We start from the raw sequence: 20,509 nt of genomic DNA, 5'->3' as shown, positions 1-20,509 counted from the left end.
GGCGCGCTAAAAACTCGTTGAGCCACGAACACGTTATAACGGATGGTGCTTCATCCAGTACCACTAGCGTTATGATAGCCACCATTACAAGTACTACTGCAATGCATAGTGTCACTAAGGTACGTATATGTGTCTAAATACACCACATGAAGTGGAGGGAAGTGTCCCCAAAGAACGAAAAGAAACACAGGGCTACTAACAGAGGCAGATTTTCCAGGTTAAAGGTTGCATAGGCCATCCAGAGAGCGAACCCATTACCCCAAGGCAAATCTTGCTGGTATGCCACACTGCCCTTCAGTTTAAAAGAATGGAAGAGGTCAATATCATTGATAAAGGTCAAGGCAATTAGCACTGTTGTAATAACCTTGTTTTACTCCATAAGAAAGTATGTTGATCTTGGCTTGTAAAGAACACATTTAAATATACAATACATACACATATGTATATATAAAGGTTGTGAACATTTTAAATTCATCAAAATGTATGTTACAATACCACAGGAGACTTCAGGATTATTTCTGAAGACTCAAAAATGTCTGATAGAAATCTGGCGAGTTCTAACTGTAGCAGAAATTCTGTTAGAAACCATATAAATTATTTTAATGATGTACCTTATAGAGTCTCACTGTCTTTGTTTTTTCCAGCAAATGTTACCTGCTATAACTCCCTGCATCAGTCAACATGGATGTATCCTTAAATGTATGGTGAATTGACAATATCGCTTTCTTCATAATACGCAAAAAGATTGATGTTATACACCTGAACATGAAAAAATTAAATATTCATAAACTCAATATTGTTTGTCAAGGGAGGCACAAAAATAAAAGCAACAAAAACACCAACAAGCTAATATCAGAAACGTATGTTGTCATTATGTTAATAATGTTATTCTAATTCAGTAACTTGTCAGATGCCATCCACATGACCATGATGTGAAGTAAACTTCAGTTCAATGAAAAACAATAGCAAAGTTTGTCACAAAAGGCATGACAACTAGCAGGCAATATACATCGAAAACATTTTCACAATAACATATAGAAAGCAGCATAATTGTTCAAAAAGGATTTACATTCTGGATTATTAAATTAAACATACTCCCAAGGGAAACTTGAAAACCAGTTCATTGACATTATGATATAAAATTACTTGAACTACACTCAGTTTCCTATCTTTGTCTAGTACATGTTAAAAATAGTTGAAAATTTATTGTGCAATTCAAATGTACTGTAAACGTTCAACCTTTTCGATCTTTACAGCACTTTCTTTCAGTGGAATTGATGCAAACAATTATTACCAAAATGATGCTAACTTGATTTGTTTGTGTAACTAAGATGCAAGCTTCATATTAACACTGTCCAAATTATTTCTCTACACGCCATTCTCCTTTCAATTAGGGAATACCGACACTGTCTATAGTCTTACAAAATTGTGTTGCCTTCACGGTTGGCTTATTGAAGTCCAACATTTCATTGATAAATCAATTTCACAGACATAAATAAGTCACTTCATTGTCATAGAGTATATGTTTTAGTGTATATCATATCAACTGCTCAAAAGCACTTCAGTGGCTGTAGACAAAAATACATCCGTGCACTGAAATTTATGAAATATTCTCTTGTATATAACAAACTTTGTGCTCTATATGTTGACTACTTTGAATTGCAAATCTGACACTCCAGTTCACAGGGCTCAGAGGTAATGAACATTCTCCTTGGGTTTAACTCTTGTGACACAAATGAGTTTTGTCACTACCTGTAAAATGCAGGCAATCTGCACCTAAAGTTCCTCCAGTACCCTACTGTCTGCCAATGAACTTAGCTTTGTGCTCTCTGTGTTTGCCTGGCCCAGAAGGTATGTGCACACAGCGTAATACTGGAACAGTGCACCCACAATCACAAAGCAGTGCCAAATCGCATGTGCGAAAGGGATTAGTCCATCACATTTGAAGAAGATGACACCAGCCATATAAACCATTCCACCAGCAGTCATCTCTACAAGCCCTGAACTCTCTTTCTACAACAAAAATGCAGTGCAGAATAGAGAAATGCTGGAGAAAACACAGCTGACAGTGAGATTTCAATCAGACTACTAAGTGCACAGTGTAAGCTAATAAGAAAAAGGTGGTCCCAGGATTAGCCAGGGGTAGATTTGTTTTCAGGTTGTCATTGCCAAAGTAAATGTATGCACATAAAGGATGCCATACCTTCTACCTTACATCAAGTCAATGCCTCTTGGCATTGCACAACATTCATTCTTACTTTTTTTTGTACAAAATAAATAGAAAGACAAGTGCAGGCTTTTCCCAACATACAGGCAATCAGGTACAATGTTCAAAGCTTCGGATTAAAGAATTTGGAAGCAAACAAGCAATTTTACCAGTATTTACATTTAGGAGCGAACTGTGCTTCAACTATGAGAGAACCATAACATGTTGCAAACCATAGGAAACTACAATTGCAACTTTCCCATGCATTATATTACAATATAACTGAAAAAAGACGCTTGGTGATGTCAGACATAGGGGTAGGAAGGATTGTCATCACTACCATACTAAAATTCCTCAGTCCTCTTTCCTCAGCTTCTTCTTGTAAACAAACCAGTACTTTTTGTGGAATTGATCAAATATTAATTCTAATACATAACATTAAAAAAAAACAGTCTATTTGATATTTTAAGGTTAAGGACAGTTTGCTAGTTTAAAAAGCAATGGGCCTTGTTTCTCAGAGCGTTCATAAACTTACATGTTACAATAGTTGATTGTAACTACATGTATCATGGTGACACATACTGATGACATACTGGGGATGCATATGTTACCATGGCTGTTACAAATCACTGGGTTAACACTCTGTGTATTTACACAGTAACTGCCAAATCAAACATTCATTAACGTCATGAACACAAGCACTGAAGACACCTCATAAATTAAAAATAATTATCTAACATATAGTTCTTGGCATTCAAATTTGGTAAATTAAACCTGAAAGACACCACAGCTGTGTACTTTTTTCTTCTCTATGTTTATCTTATAATATCATAGGACATCTGACAGTATACTTTAAATTAGAATTTCAATTCAACTTAATACACTTATTTCTATAGTAAGACACTAGTCTGTCAACCTTAAGATGAAAGTCAGCATACAAAGCCACCTAAAGACAAAGGCTAATGTGTATGGTGACTTAAATTCACCACAAAGAGGTTACATTGATAATTTAAATATACCTTTTACAATTACCAACAACTCAACATAATCAATGAGTCTTACCATTGTTACTATAGCCACAGATGGGCTGATTGCTATCACAAGGTAAAATAATGTCTCTAGCCACTTGTACCTGAAACACACAGAAATCTTGGGCCTTCAGTTTGTTCATGTATCCATTATTGATGACCAGCATTTAACCATAGCTATTCTTAAAATAAATAAATGAATAAATTATTTAATTATCTAAATACATAAATTATCTAATGTTTTAACCTGTTTTATGGCATTTTCAGATAAATGTATGGGCACAGGACATAGGACAAAAGAAAGGAAAGACACAACCTCACTGGCCAAGGGATCTTTAAAGACATGAAAATAGCAACAATAAATCAACAAATCCTACTGCTGGAATTAATCCTTAACACGAAATTCGCATTAACCATGAAAATACATATTTTGCAAAAGTATGGTTTATAAAAATCAGTAATTTAAGGAAAAGATATAGAAGCTTTCTATCACTGACACTTACTGTTCATGAAATGTATACTGGTAGGCAATCCCTATAGCAGCCAGCAACCAGACAAGGCAGAGAAATTGACATCCCCATGACCCCATATCTTTTAGAGTCAACCTGAAAGCAAAGTCAAGTCAAGAAAAAGGGGGACAGCTTCTACGATTATGGTACTCATTTTTTAATGGCCCAGTTATCTGCCCTTGGGATCTATGTCAAGAAGAGAAAAAGTCAGTGTTTGTAAGATATATCAGGAAAATGCTCGCTGATACCGCACTTCAAAGACAGTCAGAAATCTGCAAAATTGGAATGCTGTAACCACCTGGACACTTTGTCATCAGGATAAGCGCATTATTTACTTTCTTCACAAAACCAATCGAACAAGAAAATCATCAGGTTAAGAAAAGAGGCATTGTTTACTTACCATGGAGTGTATGATGAAGCAATAAATATGTATATCACAGCTCGATCTCCTATGTGGAAGAAATTTTTTAAGGACCTGGAAAAGGAAAAGTTGCAATGAAGAATTTAATCAACACCTTGCAAAGAGACAGTGCACATAAAACAGGAGTACACTGGAGAGCAACACAATCCAATAAAGAAAGTGCTCTCAGATACAGATACATATGATTTATACTTCATTTAGTGATGTCTAAATGCATTTAATACTTTCTTGTGCGTAAACCCATACTGTTTCCTGTCATTTGGGGTTTAAGTAACGTGGAAATTCATTTGAATGGTTCTTTATGCTGTACTCTTGAAACTTCACTAAGTTCACTCTAATACACATGATGCTGGTCAGATTTATGGGTGGAGGAATTCTCACCACTCATAAGGTATATGACAAATCTCCTATTGTAAAGACCCAGAAAGTTACATGTGTACACAGAATAAGTTATTAGTGTGCTTTCCACACAAAAACATACCCACATTTTCCTGAGTAAGAGATGGCATGAAATGTGGTGGAAACAGAGAAGAGTAGTACAAGGGAAAGCCCATATATGACAGCACTGAGAAATTCCAGTTCAGATCTGGCCAGGTAAACCATCCACATGATGCCTGCAACACTTGGCAGGATCCATAGCTAAAATCACAGAAACCATTATGATAAATATACACATCCATATTGTTTGAACTACAAGGTAATAAAGAACATACGCCCTACTGATGTCATTATTGGTTTGATGTCTTTCTGCTTGCAATGTATGCAACCCCCTTTTCGTTTTTCACACATCATTTTCAAATATGTACTTATTACCAAAAGCAGAGAAAGGATAAAATACAAATACACCTAAATGACCTAAAATTTTGTTAATAACTAAGTTGCTTATTTTTCCAGCCTCTGGGAGTTCTATTCACTTCAGAAATGTGCTTTGAGAGGTATTTGGATCTCATGACATTTATTTGCCTTCAAAAATGCTCTTTTGTAGTTGAATTTTGAGGTCATTAAGGGTATATATACATGTGTGTACAAAGCTTCTGCTTTTTTCATCATGAAATACTGCTAAGGGTTTAAGGGTCTCCTGATGGCAGATATCAGACAGTTTGGTTTTGAATATATTTGTGTAAACTAAACATACCCCAACAATGAAAGGCTCAAAATGATGTTATCAAACAGTGAATACATACAACTTATATAAAACCACCAGTAATTCAGACTAATCTCATTATGTTCAAAGACAATGGCATAATGCCATATAAATAGAAAGGATTTTGTTAGTGTATAGTCTTCATATGATCTGCATCTATACTCTATGTGCACTGAGGATTATTTTGATGTGTTGACTGTTGTGCTGTGTAAAATAGGGACAGATATAGTCAAATACAGATATGCACATTTTCTGACAAATACCACATCAGGACACCCTTAAGCCATAATCATTCGTTCATTCATTCATGTAATAAAAATGAAACTCAACAAAAAGACTTACTAAGGATGGATTAGAAGGTACATTATTAATCTACATGGACTCTTAGGATAACAGTAATGAATTCAATACATCAGTATATAAAATAAAAACGATTTTATTTAATTACACTGTAAAAAAAATTTACTGAATACTATCATCCAGGCATGTTTTTTTGTACTCACATTTTTGTGTCAATGCGAAAAAAACGCAACATTTTGAACATGAGATGAATTGGATAGTGTGAATCAAAATTAATGTGAATTCAGTAAGCAATCTTCTTATGCTGTACACTGTATTATGTTCAGCAGTCGTATTTACTCAGAAAAGTGTTGCTTCTTCTGATTCAAAGTATAAATGCCAGGAAAACCCATGAGGCAATGCTACCACTGATTTTTATAAGATTAAATTTTAGAGATAAACCTGGAGTTACAAAGTTTATCTGTTGATTTCTCACCCCATGTGTTATGACATTAGCTATATGCTCCACATCAGTAGGACAGTAGGCTTGGCCAGGCCTTGCTCTGTTGTTCATTAACCTAGAAAAATAAACATGAAACATCACAGTTACCGTATTAATGTAGATGGGATGAATCATGATGGTATGGATCTAGACTTCTTAAACATTTGGTTTGACGAACAACAATTTTACATTCAAATATCATCAATTATTTGCTTGGACAATGTCGTCCTACAAATATTTCATAAGTTCTAATATCTCGCCTAAGATAACAGTTAACACATTGATCAATGAAAGGGAGCTCTCTTTCAACGTTGGTGTTGTTGTTGTTGTTGCCTACCTGTTTTGCGCACAGCATTTTAACACAGAACACGCTTCAAATATAGAACAGATGTAGGAAGATAAATGCTTCATTCTCGTCTCCCCTATACTCTACCCAGACCAAAGCGTTCACCGGGCGATCACACCATTTCCTCCCTTCCCTGTTTCCCACCAAGCGTCAACTGTGACCTTCACAACCAAACGTTAAATGAGCCACCGAAAGTAGATATGGTGGTGAGAGTTATCTACCCTGAATCTATGCGTCGAAACAGACAATCGTATACCAGCTGTCAAACAATATGGACATTCCAGGTTAATCATCAGAAGGCCAATTCCCAAAACGACGTTTAACACAAACTACTAAACAGCTAAAAAAAGTATATAAAGTACGAAAATAGGACGAAATTATGCAAAGAGACGAGATAACCAGAGATATCCAGATAAGATGTACCATCCAGACAGTCTGTGGTTTCCTTTAAATCCAGCAAAGATGGGTAGCCTAAATATCACAGCCTTTACTATATATGGGTTGTTCAAAGGTAGCAAATCATCCATATACCGTTTAGTGACTGAGAAGAATCGGACCTGCTGATGAACTCCTTAATAGTTTCGGCATATTGTCGTATCCATTCGAGAACAGTAAAGGTCAGCCAAAAGGAGATGCAATTTGTAACCATCGAGGTTTTATTGCATTTCACGCTAACGAGGAAGTGACCAGTTTCATTGAACACCGATACAATTAGTGGTGAAATGTTATCTATTAAATCTGTGTGACGATCCAATAGAAGTATAAAAGTGGAGAAGTCCCAAGCGGAGATATCCTTATGTGCCTACGGTATGTGTATTTGAGCGTCTAGATCTCCAGTGAGACGTTTGGAGTTTTTAAGAATCCACGTACAGTTGCCCTTCCTGATTCAAAGAACGTGCAGTGGCCTGGATTTCACGCAGCAGAAATCGTCAAACGATGTGGCCAGAAGATGACATGTCTTATCACAGTATATATAGGGTATTCTTCTAAACCATTCATACAAGTTCGTATCAGGAAAACTATTTACAGAGGCATTGCCAGAAGGTGGCGCCACGCGTGAAATAATTAAATAAATAAACTGTCATAACTGAGATATTTATTTATTTGATTGGTGTTTTACGCCGCACTCAAGAATATTTCACTTATACGACGGCGGTCAGCATTATGGTGGGAGAAAACCGGACAGAGCCCGGGGGAAACCCACGACCATCCGCAGACCTTCCCACGCACGGCCGGAGAGGAAGCCAGATTGAGCTTCACATGAGCTGGACTTCATGAGCTGGAACTCACAGCGACAATTGAGGTAAAGAGAAACTAAGCAGAGATAATAGGATCCCACGCACCCAAAACCATGCACTTTTTCGACAATACGATGTACAGCTGCTGTAATTTTACTGCAACCACTATTAATAAATTGGGCAATAAATCAACAAAAAATAAAAAGCTATATAATCATGCGTGTGTGTACGTCCTCATGCATGTTTGTTCACAGACTACATTTAGTGTTCTGGTGCGTTTTGTTGCCGGACGATGATTCAAGTGCTCTATAATTCGCCAAATACACCCATGAGCTCTCAGGGCTCTTATGGGGAACCCTTTGGCATATATTAAAAGCATATATATAAGCATATATTCAAAGAGAGAATAATGCACGTGTATAGTAGGCCAGCTATTTATTGGTAGAAAGCTTTCTGCCGAAACGTCAGTGGAAACCTGAGTTCGGCAAAGATCACTATAACCACCACCGCTGTTTACTAAGACTGTATTTTATTGATTATTGATTCATTTCATTAATATTTTACCCCGTGCTCAAGAATATTTCACTCGTACAACGGCGGCCAGCATTATGGTGGGAGGAAACCGGACAGAGCCTGGCGGAAACCATCGACCCTCCACAGGTTGCTGAGAGACCTTCCCGCGTACGGCTGGTGGGGAAGCCCGTTGGCCACGGCGGGGCCCTGCTGAGACTGTAAGTAGCTCTATCATTCGGAGGTCCTGCCTGTCTGTCGGTCAATGTTTGACATCCTATCTATCGGCATTGGTACTGCATTCACCTAACAGTCGAGAGAGTCGAGGGTGGAAGATGACACGAGCTATTACTAGGATGGTGGGATTTGCGACTGTTGCGAATTTGCGCTTGTTTTTCTCATACATCATTTGATATTATACATAAAGATTCATTTATCAATAATTCTTACGTTTTAATGTTCACTGATGACACACCAATGAATTAACAGAAAATGATAGAGTCGATGAAATGTTTCATTGCTCTACAGCTCCCACGCTATGGATTCGCGTGGTGTTCTGGAGATTTCTCACATGCTTTGTCAGGTGCAGCTTGGTTTTCTCAGCGCTCTTCCCAGATTCCTACAGCTATAAAACCGCGCCGCTACTTCAGTGAAATATTCTGAGAATACGTGACGTAAAAGCCCACTAAAATAAATAAATGTATTTTGACGTGTGTATACATCCTGCGGTTATTTGTTATTGCTTTTATAAGTTAGGCACTGCGTCTATGTAACATGTGTCAGGTTTACTTACCTACAGCAGTACGGTGCTTGGTATCTAGTTTCCATGGTACAGCCACCGATCATACGCCAGCACGCCCCCGCACCAAACCTGTCCGCTATATTAAGATCACCAGCTACAGTTTTTCAGTTCAATGTGTATATACATGCATGAATTTCTTTAACGGTATAATAAAATCTGATACGTGTAAATTATGTATGCCGACTAATGTTAGCCTGTAGTACATGCGCACTGGGGTTATTGTTTTCATTTACTATGCACATTTCCGTGCACTGATCACAATTATGCTCCGAACACGTGTATACATTACGTCAGTGAAGGTGTGCGCCATTTTAGGCAAGTTCACGATTTGCATCGGCACGCGAATCGTTGTCTGTATATAGCGATAGAATTAGGTACAGTAAACATACACTAAAGTCTAGCGTGGTGCAGGTAAGGTGTAGGTGTGGTTGTTTATAAGGCATGCACCTGCATGATGAGGAAATTCACAGCTAAGTCGCCAAGCCAGCACAATGATAAGCCTATAAGAGTTGTGTTTATAACATACGCGACACGAAAGGCCTGGGATCCACGTGTACGTTATATAATCTAACTGTATATAGCACCATATATATCACTTACGCAATATACATGTAGACAACATGTACCTTTGATCATGTTGTGTTACCATTTACATGTGTTTGTATGTATCAATATTTATAAACACATTAAGAGATGAAAATCAGACTTAACAATGACGATGCATGTACATATCACATACAAAGCGAAAAACACGCACCTGTTTTATTTTATACTTCATGATGGTGGGAATGGAGGTCAAAAATCACTGCACAAATAAGACAAGACAGCAGAAAATGTAAGTGTTAGTAGAGTATACATCAGCCATGGATGTTCGCACAGCCGGTATACATACCTTTACCCGGAGATAAAAGGCCACAACATGCAGTCAGTGCAGGGATACTGCATGGCGAGCAAGTGGTTTCCCCTCACTATGAGGTCCTATTTTGAACGAAGCTGCTATGAACAACCTTTTCTCTGAAATATAACAGCCAGACATTCCTGGAGGCCAAAAATATATCTTGTGCTAGAAATTAGATGCACAGATGACTGTGGTATAAGCAATAAGGGTAACAGCACAGGGATATGCACGCATAGTAGTCATCAAGGCTGTGCAGCATGTAAATCAGGCTCATACTGACCTGTAATAAGCTGACCGCTGACTGAGCCTTCATCATCAAAGCTGTGTGTATAGAAAGAGACTCACAGTCGAGCCATATATAGCGGACCGCGGACGGCTATCTCTCTCCGACCAAGTATAAACGAGACAGCGTTTGCCATGCCTTGCCGCAGATCGATCGGTTTTGTTTGTTCGGGAACACAGGCGATTTCCAAGATAGGCCCCGCCTTCTCGATAGCAGGGTTGACCTATAACGCAGAGTGCCTTGAGCAGAGAAACACGTACTTGGGGGCACGGTACATAACTCTGATTTGATCACGCCAAGATGCCACTTGATCATATATTTCGCAGTATGCATAAGGGCTATTCGTTGGGGGTACAGCACTATAGCTTACACTAAATGAGATCAGTCCATTCCTGACACGCTCTGGTAATCTCTGATATGTGTGACTGATTACTCTATGTATGAACACACCCGGGTTTCACGTTCAACTTGTCTACGCACAAATGTCTGACCACAAAAAAACTTCTGCATCCCTTCCAAACAGAACTTGAATGGTCCAAAAAATACTGAATGAATACATAGTTAATTCTGAATATGAATAATGTTATAGTGAAGTTGCTCTAGAGCCAGAAATGAGGAGTTTTATCTCCAATGTGCTCCACGGGTGGATCATGCATATATAGGGGAAATACTGCAGCATACAGATTGGTAAATGTTGATAACCGCTCTTCCCATCCGTAAATGGAACATGTAAATGTAAGCTAATAATATATAACTGATATGAATAATACTTTTATTATATTAATTGTTTCACCAGACTCTAGGTGTTGTTTGAAAAGCAGTTAAGTTGTGCAGATATAGGTTCGGCAGACTCTGACTGTCTCGTGAGCAACCATGCATGCAAGGCCTCGTTCTGTCCTATAGAGATTGTATATATTATTTTTGTCTCGAATAAGGATAAAAATAAACATCTTGGAGTAGTTAGAGAGTGCATGAAGAATGTTACCTTCAACATGGTTATGAGCTTATAGGGTAACCTATCCGGTTGTCGGCCACCCCCCGGTAATCGGCCACCTCCACTATAATCTCATAGAATAAGAAAACAATGCACGAAGTCCATACTCCGAAAGCGAAACCTAAAAATAACGATTTCTCCCTTAGCCACGTTTTCGTTTCGTGACAAGCAGACGACGCATCGCGCATGTCTAGTCGTCCAAAATTGTCAACCTCAGATTTTAGTGAAAACCGTCAAACGCCGCCTTGTTGAGACGAAAACGTGTGTGCCAGCGGGACATTTTGATTTCTAATCTTTGTGGAAATACACCTGATGTAAGTATGTTTACTGTTAGTTCTAACCATTGTCTTCCAAACTTCGATGTAATTTTAGTTGCTGTTACAGGTTAAAATCTTAAATATGGGTGGCCAGGACACTAGCCTTCAGATAAGGCAAGAATAAGTTATCGGCCGGGGTGGCCGATAACTCAATATATACCGCCCAGAAAACTTTAAGTCCAGCATCTTTGAAAATCTAATGTCACGATTGTTTCTATCATTATGCGAGCGTAAACGTGATTTAGATTATGACTTTCAGTGTTCGGCCGGGGTGGCCGATAACTTAAGTGACGAATGCTTCCCGTTGTTGAGTTATCGGCCACCACTGTAAAGATTGAGTTTGTTTAAGGTAAATCGTTAATAATTACAGTTGTTGCTAATTTTGGATAGTGTACACATGTCCATGCACATGAACACATGTCTATTGTCTGTTTCTGCAATTATACTTTTCAAAATGCCTTCCAACGAAGCCTTAAATTGAGCATCGATATATAGGCCTATATTTTATTTATAACACGAAATTGTTTTATTTTTATTCCAGGAAATGTCTCAGAAACTGCAATACGCCGCCCAAAATATGCAGAAAGCCTTGGAGGCTGTTAGAAGTGGATGTAGCCAGCGTTCAGCTTCTCGACAGTTCGGAGTGCCCAGGGCTACCTTGCAGGACAAGCTACTAGGACGATCTCCAAAGGAGCGACGGATGGGGCCTGCTCCAGTATTAACCCCGGAAGAGGAAAACAAGTTGGAGAACTGGTTAATTGAACTCTCAAAGGCTGGTTTTCCTAGAAAGAAAGATGATCTTCTCGACACTGTAATGAAGATAGTAGAAGAAGACGGGCGTCCAAACCCATTCATTAATAACAGGCCAAGTGACACATGGTACAGAAATTTCCTTAAGAGATACCCAGCGATTTCAGAGCGTACAGCAGAAACTGTATCAAAAGCTAGATCCCTAGTTAATGAAGCCAACATTCGAAAATGGTTTAAGGATCTGGAGTCTTTCTTACAAGAGAAAGGATGTGCCGATGTACTTTGCGATGGTAGGCGCATATTGAATGCGGATGAAACAAATTTCCAAATGTGTCCTAAGAGCGAAAAGGTTTTGGGACCGAAAGGATGGAAGGACGTTTACGAGATCGCCCCTGGGAAAGAAAAGGAAACTCTAACCGTGTTGGGAACATTTAATGCCAGTGGAGAAGTCATCAAGGGAATGATTGTCTACCCTTACGCACGACCTCCTAAGGATTTGGTACGTGCTGTGCCGGATAACTGGGCAATCGGACGGTCCGACACAGGATAGATGAAATCGGAGACGTTTTACCAGTACGTGGCAAACGTACTTCATCCATGGCTTAAGGAAAACGAGGTGACTTTACCGGTTCTGTTTATAGTCGATGGACATAAAACCCATCTGACACACCAGCTGAGTGACTTCTGCTCCAACAACGGAATAATTCTGTATTGTCTGTTCCCAAATGCCACCCACATTCTCCAGCCAGCAGATGTTTCCGTTTTCAGACCCCTGAAGCTGGAATGGAGAAAACGTGTTAAATCATGGCAGACAGAAAATCCGGGGAAATCTTTAGCTAGGAAAGAATTTGCCCCACTACTGGACAGAGCAATGTCCGAAATCACGGCTGACACAATATCCAACGGCTTTAAGGCGTGTGGACTCTTTCCATTCAATCCTGACGCTGTCAACTACAGCAAGTGCGTGAACCACATGACAACATCAGTTCATCAACCCACTAACTTACCTTCAACTTCCAGATCTGACGACAGTCTCCAGTCTGATATCACATTGCAAAAGTCAGATTTCCAGATTGCCGCTTCTGTGATTCAGCAGCTACTAGACGCAGGTCACGAAAGGGATTTGGACGCCATTTTAGTGATGCTAAAATCGAAGTCTGACGGTTTCTCAGAAATTTCACGTCCAACCGGTTTACTTCAGGGTAATGATCATGAAGATCCAACAGTCATGGGTGGTGAAGATCGAGTTCAAACAGATGGAGAACCTGCCGTTCAGTATGGTGAAATTCGGTCAATCAACGCTATCGAAGACACTCCGACAGTTCAGGGTAGTGCAGGTCCATTAGCCATGGATAACATTTTTGATGTTCAGGTGGCAGACAATAGTGATCTGGACATTTCTCTCAGAGCACTTGTTACGGATCTCGGACTGCGTATTAATGACCTGGGAGAACTACAAGACCAGCTACTTCCAGGCACTTCTGTTGAAATTAGTGATGTCTCGAACTCACAGGACGCCGAAAACACACGCACGCCAGTGGATGATCCGGTACAGTGACAGATCAGACAGTGACAAACGCCGATCCCATAGAACAGAATAGCAGTTTTTCATCATCTGATGTGATTGTGCCACGATCAGAAAATGTGTCTCCTGCGTTTGAAAAGCATCTATTCTGGCCACCTAGGAAGGCTGAAAACAAACCAAATGAAACCAAAAAGAAGACAAAAAAGAAATTACCGTACGCAGTATCGTCGTCTGAGTGGAGAAAAATGATCGAAGAAGCAGAAGCGGAAGCCAAAAGACTTGAGGAGGAAAAGAAAAAAAGAAAATACGAGAAACAAAGTAAAGAGACACAGAAAGAGATCCAAAAAGCTCAGAAAAAGACTGGAGAAAGTAAAAAGAGTTCAGCGAAGAAATCTACCGGCAGGAAATCTTCCACGTCGACGTCGTCTGATGCGCACACAGCACCTAATGAATTGGGGACGAATCCATCTGGTACAACGGAGGATACCATTGCTGTATCCACTCAGGGAAATGAATTTACCAATGAACCTCCTGTTAACGGTGGCTGCGCGTCCTCTTCGGGGGAAATAGATCCACCCGTAACCATCTGTTTAGAGCCTTCTTTGGATACAGAGGTGACGAATCCTACTAGTTTGGCAACACTTGCAGCTCCTGGTGATCAGGGAGTCGGAATACGAAAGAGAATCCGGGGTGTCCAAATAGAGGAAGCTATTAAACCGAAGCGGGCAAAGGGTGAAAGTAACTCGCTGGATGCACCTTGTCTGTATTGCAGTGAGCTCTTCAGCCTTTCAAAACCTGGAGAACAGTGGGTTCAGTGCGCAGGTTGTAAAATGTGGGCTCATGAAAGTTGTGCGGACATATCTCCCGATGGATCTTTTGTTTGTGAATTATGCTCACACTAGGATCACGTTATTACCTTCAAACCGTGCCGATACCAAATCGATGTTTATTTGTTGAAAGTTCTCCTGTTTGTTTTTAAGAAAAAAAAAACTGCTCGTCTATCAGAATTCTCGTTTTCTTGTCAATAAGATTAATTAGGAATCTATGTCTTACTCCAAACAAAGGAAAATGTGGCGTGGCCAGTCATACGATGGTGCATATGTATAATCGGCCAGGGGGCCGATGGCCCGACGTGGTCTGGCCGAAATTGCAAATTACTTGGCCGATTACTTAAAAAAGTGCATGCTTCATGCAAATTTCATGTTTTTGTTTGTTATGTTGAATTTTGACGAAAATATTGTTGTCAAACTTAAAAAGCAGGTAATTGTTCTTCTATAAATCCTTGTGCATATAAGGTCTGTCGACGTGCGTCACGTATAGATCGCCGCAAAGCTGCTCGACTAGTTAGGTGGCCGATAACCGGGTTGGTCACCCTACAATCTGACAAGTAATTGTCCTTCATCTCCTGCCAAAACAGGAAGTCATGAATAAAAAATGTTGCGATTAGCTCAACGCTATGTTACATTATAATGATCAAGTGTACAGTTTAATATAGTTCTTTATATCTGGGTATCAATCCTAGCCATGTTGCCCTGACCGAAGTGATATCAGAATTGACAACCTTCTTGTGTATTTATGGCCGCATTAGTCACAACAGATATAAACAGACTAGACACAGAGAATGAGCTACCCGATGCACACAATTTAGTTATGTTCGTAACAACTCATGGTCGACTCAAATGTTATTACCACACAATTTAAAAACTGGAAACACTCTCATAAATTGAAATACCTGGTAACAACAGTTGCTGCACAAATCTGGTAACACCTCTCCCTAAACATTGAGTTCAAGAAGACATGATGAAGACATTTGGTAACAGCACACTGTAAACACTGAGTTCAAGAACACACCATTTAAACAGTTCGTAACAATACACGATGTATTTATTTATTTGATTGGTGTTTGACGCCGTACTGAAGAATATTTCACTTATACGATGGCGGCCACCATTATAGTGGGTGGAAAGCGGGCAGAGTCCGGGGGAACTCACGACCATCCGCACGTTACACGCGATGTAAACACTGAGTACAAGAACACATGATGTAAACACTGAGTACAAGAACACATGATGTAAACACTTGGTCACAACACAGGATGCGCATCAGCGGTAATCACGTGATGGAAAGTCCGTTACAACACATGACGTCAACACCAGGCAAGAACGCATGTAAATAACTGGTACATGTACAATGAATTACACATGCACAGGGGAAGCTGAAGACACACGTCGTGCTTGAGGGTTTAGTTACACGTGTACCGCCATACACGTGCTGTGCTTGAGGGTTTAGTTGCACGTGTACCAGCATGTACATAGAATGCTTGAGGGTAACTTCTATGACGCCAGTTAATTTTAATTTCCGGCTCGACTTTTCCCCTATGCAGATTAAACCATTCCCAACACGTAGAGCGCAATGCGCATGGCGCTGTAGAGAACTAAAGTTTCACGTAGAGCGCAATGCGCATGGCGTTGTAGAGAACTAAGTTTCACATAGAGCGCAATGCGCATGGCGCTGTGTAGAACTAAGTTTCACGTAGAGCGCCACGCGCATGGCGTTGTATAGAACTAAAGTTTCACGTAGAGCGCAACGCGCATGGCGTTGTAGAGAACTAAGTTTCACGTAGAGCGCAATGCGCATGGCGTTGTAGAGAACTAAGTTTCACGTAGAGCGCAATGCGCATGGCGTTGTAGAGAACTAAGTTTCACGTAGAGCGCAATGCGCATGGCGCTGTAGAGAACTAAAGTTTCACGTAGAGCGCAATGCGCATGGCGTTGTAGAGAACTAAGTTTCACGTAGAGCGCAATTCGCATGGCGTTGTATAGAACTAAAGTTTCACGTTGCGCGCAATGCGCATGGCGTTGTATAGAACTAAAGTTTCACATAGAGTGCAATGCGCATGGCGTTGTAGAGAACTAAGTTTCACGTAGAGCGCAATGCGCATGGCGTTGTATAGAACTAAAGTTTCACATAGAGTGCAATGCGCATGGCGCTGTAGAGAACTAAGTTTCACGTAGCGCGCAATGCGCATGGCGTTGTATAGAACTAAAGTTTCACATAGAGTGCAATGCGCATGGCGTTGTATAGAACTAGAGTTTCACATAGAGTGCAATGCGCAGGGCGTTGCAGAGGATGAGTTTTAATACTGAAGGGCGATCTGTTGTTCCAAAATGTTTCGACTTCTAATCCAAAGAAAAGGTCGTCCTTCAGTTTTGTCAGCTTGCTTGCTAAAACAATTCCCGTTCTAGTGACACAGTACTATATTCTTTCACAAACGTGGCGGAAAACATATATCCGTAATAATAGTCATTTCTTGATATTTAATAAATAAATTTTCAATTGTATTAAAAGTGTAAGAAAGTTATGGTTCTTTGTTGGGTGACATTGATTCAATGTTGATATTTCAGATGTGAAATTTTGACGCCCGTGTGTCTATATTTCGAAAGTATGCAAAATATTTTTAAGGTGTAATATTTTCAAACATTTACTTTTTTTGTCAGTTAGTCTTGTTTACTGTATTGTAACATGTATTATATTGCGCCGAGATTGAACTAGAATAGAAAGGTATATTAATCCCAGATCAGATTAAAGTTTGACACGATAAATCAGGATATTGGACGGGGATGAAAAAGGTGCCCAGCTACAAGACGTTGGTCCCCAATCGACTTTTTTTCCTTTCTGTAGTTACGTGTTTCTGCGTAGTTTCCTATTGGTTGTGTTTGTAAAACAAAGAGATAGGCATAGCTCACAAACCAGGAATCATACGAGGTCTAAGAATCTTTCCCTTAAAATAAAATGCTATACAGATGGATCGGCATTGAGACATCATCGTGATATAGGCCTACTGCAACTAAAATAAAGTTGAAGTGGCTATAGGCTAAAATAAAAATTTAAAAAACACACACACAAAAATTGTGAAAATCAAATTTTCTGTATTTTCCAAGAATAGCTGAAATTATTGCCTTTCGGTAAATATCTGACCCGCACCTATACTACATGTTTTTATACCGGAAGCGTTAGAGTGACTACCTTCATTTTAAAGTTTAAAAACAATATAATGCGACCTACTTTTTAAATTTTAGGAGATGCCGTCGTATAGTGAAATATTCTTAAGTACCGGTACGGCGTAATTTTTATAAGTAAATTTATGAACTTTATTACCAATTTTGAACAATAACATGAGGACAGACAGGCTGACATTTTGTGAAAGGTAATTATTTGGGAAGTATATACTCATATACTCAACTAATAATACAAAAATTTCGACTGGATTTGCAGGATTTACCCTGATTTTTGCTCATGTTTATATTTATATTTTTGTTCTGGATATAGCCTCTTTCAAAAGTGAAGTTACGCCTCCAGCTCACAAACATATAATCAGAGGGTCATTTACTTTACTCAATAAATATATTACAACTTATATTACAAGAGTGAAATAAGCAAGATCTTATAATTCAGTTAAAGCAAAAGCAGTCTGCCTTTCTTTTCTTTTCTTCGGGGGCCTCAGTCGGTTAGCACGCTAGCGCAGCGTAGTGACCCAGAAGCCTCTCACCAATGCGGTCGCTGTGAGTTCAAGACCAGCTCATGTTGGCTTCCTCTCCGGCCGTACGTGGGAAGGTCTGCCAGCAACCTGCGGATCGTCGTGGGTTTCCCCCGGGCTGTACCCGGTTTTCACCCACCATAATGCTGGCCGCCGTCGTATAAGTGAAATATTCTTGAGTACGGCGTAAAACACCAATCAAAATCAAATCTTTTCTTCGCTTGCGTGGAGTGTCGACATAAGACGATATATAGTGGTTAACTAAATAAGGGGAAACTACCCGCTCACACCCATTTCACTTTATTTGATAGAAGAGTTATCTTTTCCTGAAATGAACTAAAGGGAGAAAATTTTGCGATGAAATAAAAAAAATATAACATAAATTACCGTTACCGTTCTTAGCAGGATGACGTTGATTTAACATTAGCGATGTGACGTCCATATACCTAAACGCACGGTTCCATACGATCTTCAGTGAAATTGTCCAATGAAAGTTTTGATTAGAATCATTAGCGACGTTAGATGAGTACATACGACTGTCTTATTGGAGTTTCGTCAAAAGACGATATCCTGGTTAACTAAATAAGGGGAAGCTAACTGCTCAACAATCAATTCATTTTATTTGACAGAGTTATCTTTTCCTGAAATGTACTAAAGGGAGAAAACTTTGCGATGAAATTAAAAAAGTATAACGTATATTACAGTTACCGTTCTTAGCAGGATGGCCTTGATTATTATATAATAGTCCCAAATTTAACATTAGCGATGTGACGTCCATATACCTAAACGCACGGTTCCATACGATCCTCAGTGAAATTGTCCAATGAAAGTTTGGATTAGAATCATTAGCGACGTTAGATGAGTACATACGACTGTCTTATTGGAGTTTCGTCAAAAGACGATATCCTGGTTAACTAAATAAGGGGAAGCTACCCGCTCACAATCATTTCATTTTATTTGACAGATAGAGTTATCTTTTCCTGAAATGAACTAAAGGGAAAAAACTTTGCGATGAAATAAAAAAAAGTATAACGTAAATTACAGTTACCGTTCCTAGCAAGGATGGTCTTGATTTGACATACGCCATGCGACATCTACATATCTAAACGCACATGCAATCTTCTGTGAAACTGTCCAATGAAAGTTTGTATTAGAATCATTGGCGATGTTAGATGAGTACATACGACTGTTTCAAATAGCTTTCAGAAGCAACAGTTCATCCTTCCACTCCCACAGACGTGAAAACGGGATCTTTCTTATTCCTACAAGCCGCAAGGGATCGTGGGTATTGTTTCTTAATTCAGAACATTGTTCTTTAAGAGACCTAATATTCACAATGATTTCAGGAAAATTTCGCGATGATACTGCTAGCCCGCTAACCAACTGAGCCAGCTGTTTTTGCGGAGATATGCAATAACCTAGCTGAAAATAAATTGTTTTCTTTAACCGAATTACATGTAGGGCCTACCGGTATGAAGAAAAGTGTGAATCTCGAGTAGTGCATCAAACAATGATTACATTTAACTGTACATAATGAAAATGTTGTCTGGTAATCTTACATAAAAATATCCAACAGCGTGTTTAAGGTCAATACGCTGTCCAGTCCATCAGGCACATTGCCGACCACGGATCCTGGCTCCCTTAGAGACTTTAATCAGGATATCAGGTACCGGTAAATTGGAATGATCATCACAGAGATGTATGGTCATACTAGCCCAATATATATGTAGGATTGAACAGCAAACTGTATGTTTGTTATGTCTTTGAAGTGACACCTCTATTTTGACATCATTTCCCTGATATATCATGGTGTTTCCTTGTAGCGGGATGATCCTGAAGTCGACAGATAGCGTAGCCTCACTGAACATGACAAAAACACCGCTCATGACATAGCACGCTATATATCCAGTAGTCACTTATGAGTGAGTGTTGACTTGTTTCTATAATTTTTTCTTAAAGACTGCTGGTGAAGGAAACACGTGTGCCTGGGCCAAACCACTGACCTGTGCTAAGTCACTTTCCCACAGGTGACATACAACTTTGCACACAACATTAGTGATATGCAAGTGGTCTTAGACTGTGTAAATGACCCCAGAAAACATGACTGACCACTTATTGTCATGAAGATTCCCTGGAAAAGAATCTGATTTCTCGTCCAAGGCCTGCCTTCGTGTACCTTACCACCTTACCACTTTGCAAATCAGCCATCTTTTCAGATGA

General features: G+C 39.4%; 1 protein-coding gene across 2 annotated transcripts; it reads right to left on the bottom strand.

The window, feature by feature from the left end:
* Positions 1–326: 326 nt before the first annotated feature.
* Positions 327–10,297, bottom strand: LOC135475121 (monocyte to macrophage differentiation factor 2-like). Of its 2 annotated transcripts, none has more exons than XM_064754886.1 (7): positions 10,164–10,297; positions 6,084–6,165; positions 4,646–4,803; positions 4,144–4,218; positions 3,738–3,839; positions 3,269–3,338; positions 327–2,013 (listed from the first exon to the last, which is right to left on the bottom strand). In XM_064754886.1, the coding sequence occupies exons 2-7, from the start codon at positions 6,159–6,161 to the stop codon at positions 1,777–1,779; spliced, it is 720 nt and encodes a 239-aa protein (XP_064610956.1). In that variant the 5' UTR covers positions 6,162–6,165; positions 10,164–10,297; the 3' UTR covers positions 327–1,776. The 2 variants fall into 2 exon arrangements, with proteins under 2 accessions (XP_064610956.1, XP_064610947.1); XM_064754877.1 differs by lacking the exon at positions 10,164–10,297 and adding an exon at positions 6,427–7,003.
* Positions 10,298–20,509: the final 10,212 nt, after the last annotated feature.

Source organism: Liolophura sinensis, chromosome 1, assembly GCF_032854445.1.
Source record: "Liolophura sinensis isolate JHLJ2023 chromosome 1, CUHK_Ljap_v2, whole genome shotgun sequence".
Taxonomy (NCBI): Eukaryota; Metazoa; Mollusca; class Polyplacophora; order Chitonida; family Chitonidae; genus Liolophura; species Liolophura sinensis.
This window is presented reverse-complemented; position numbering and strand designations above follow the sequence as displayed.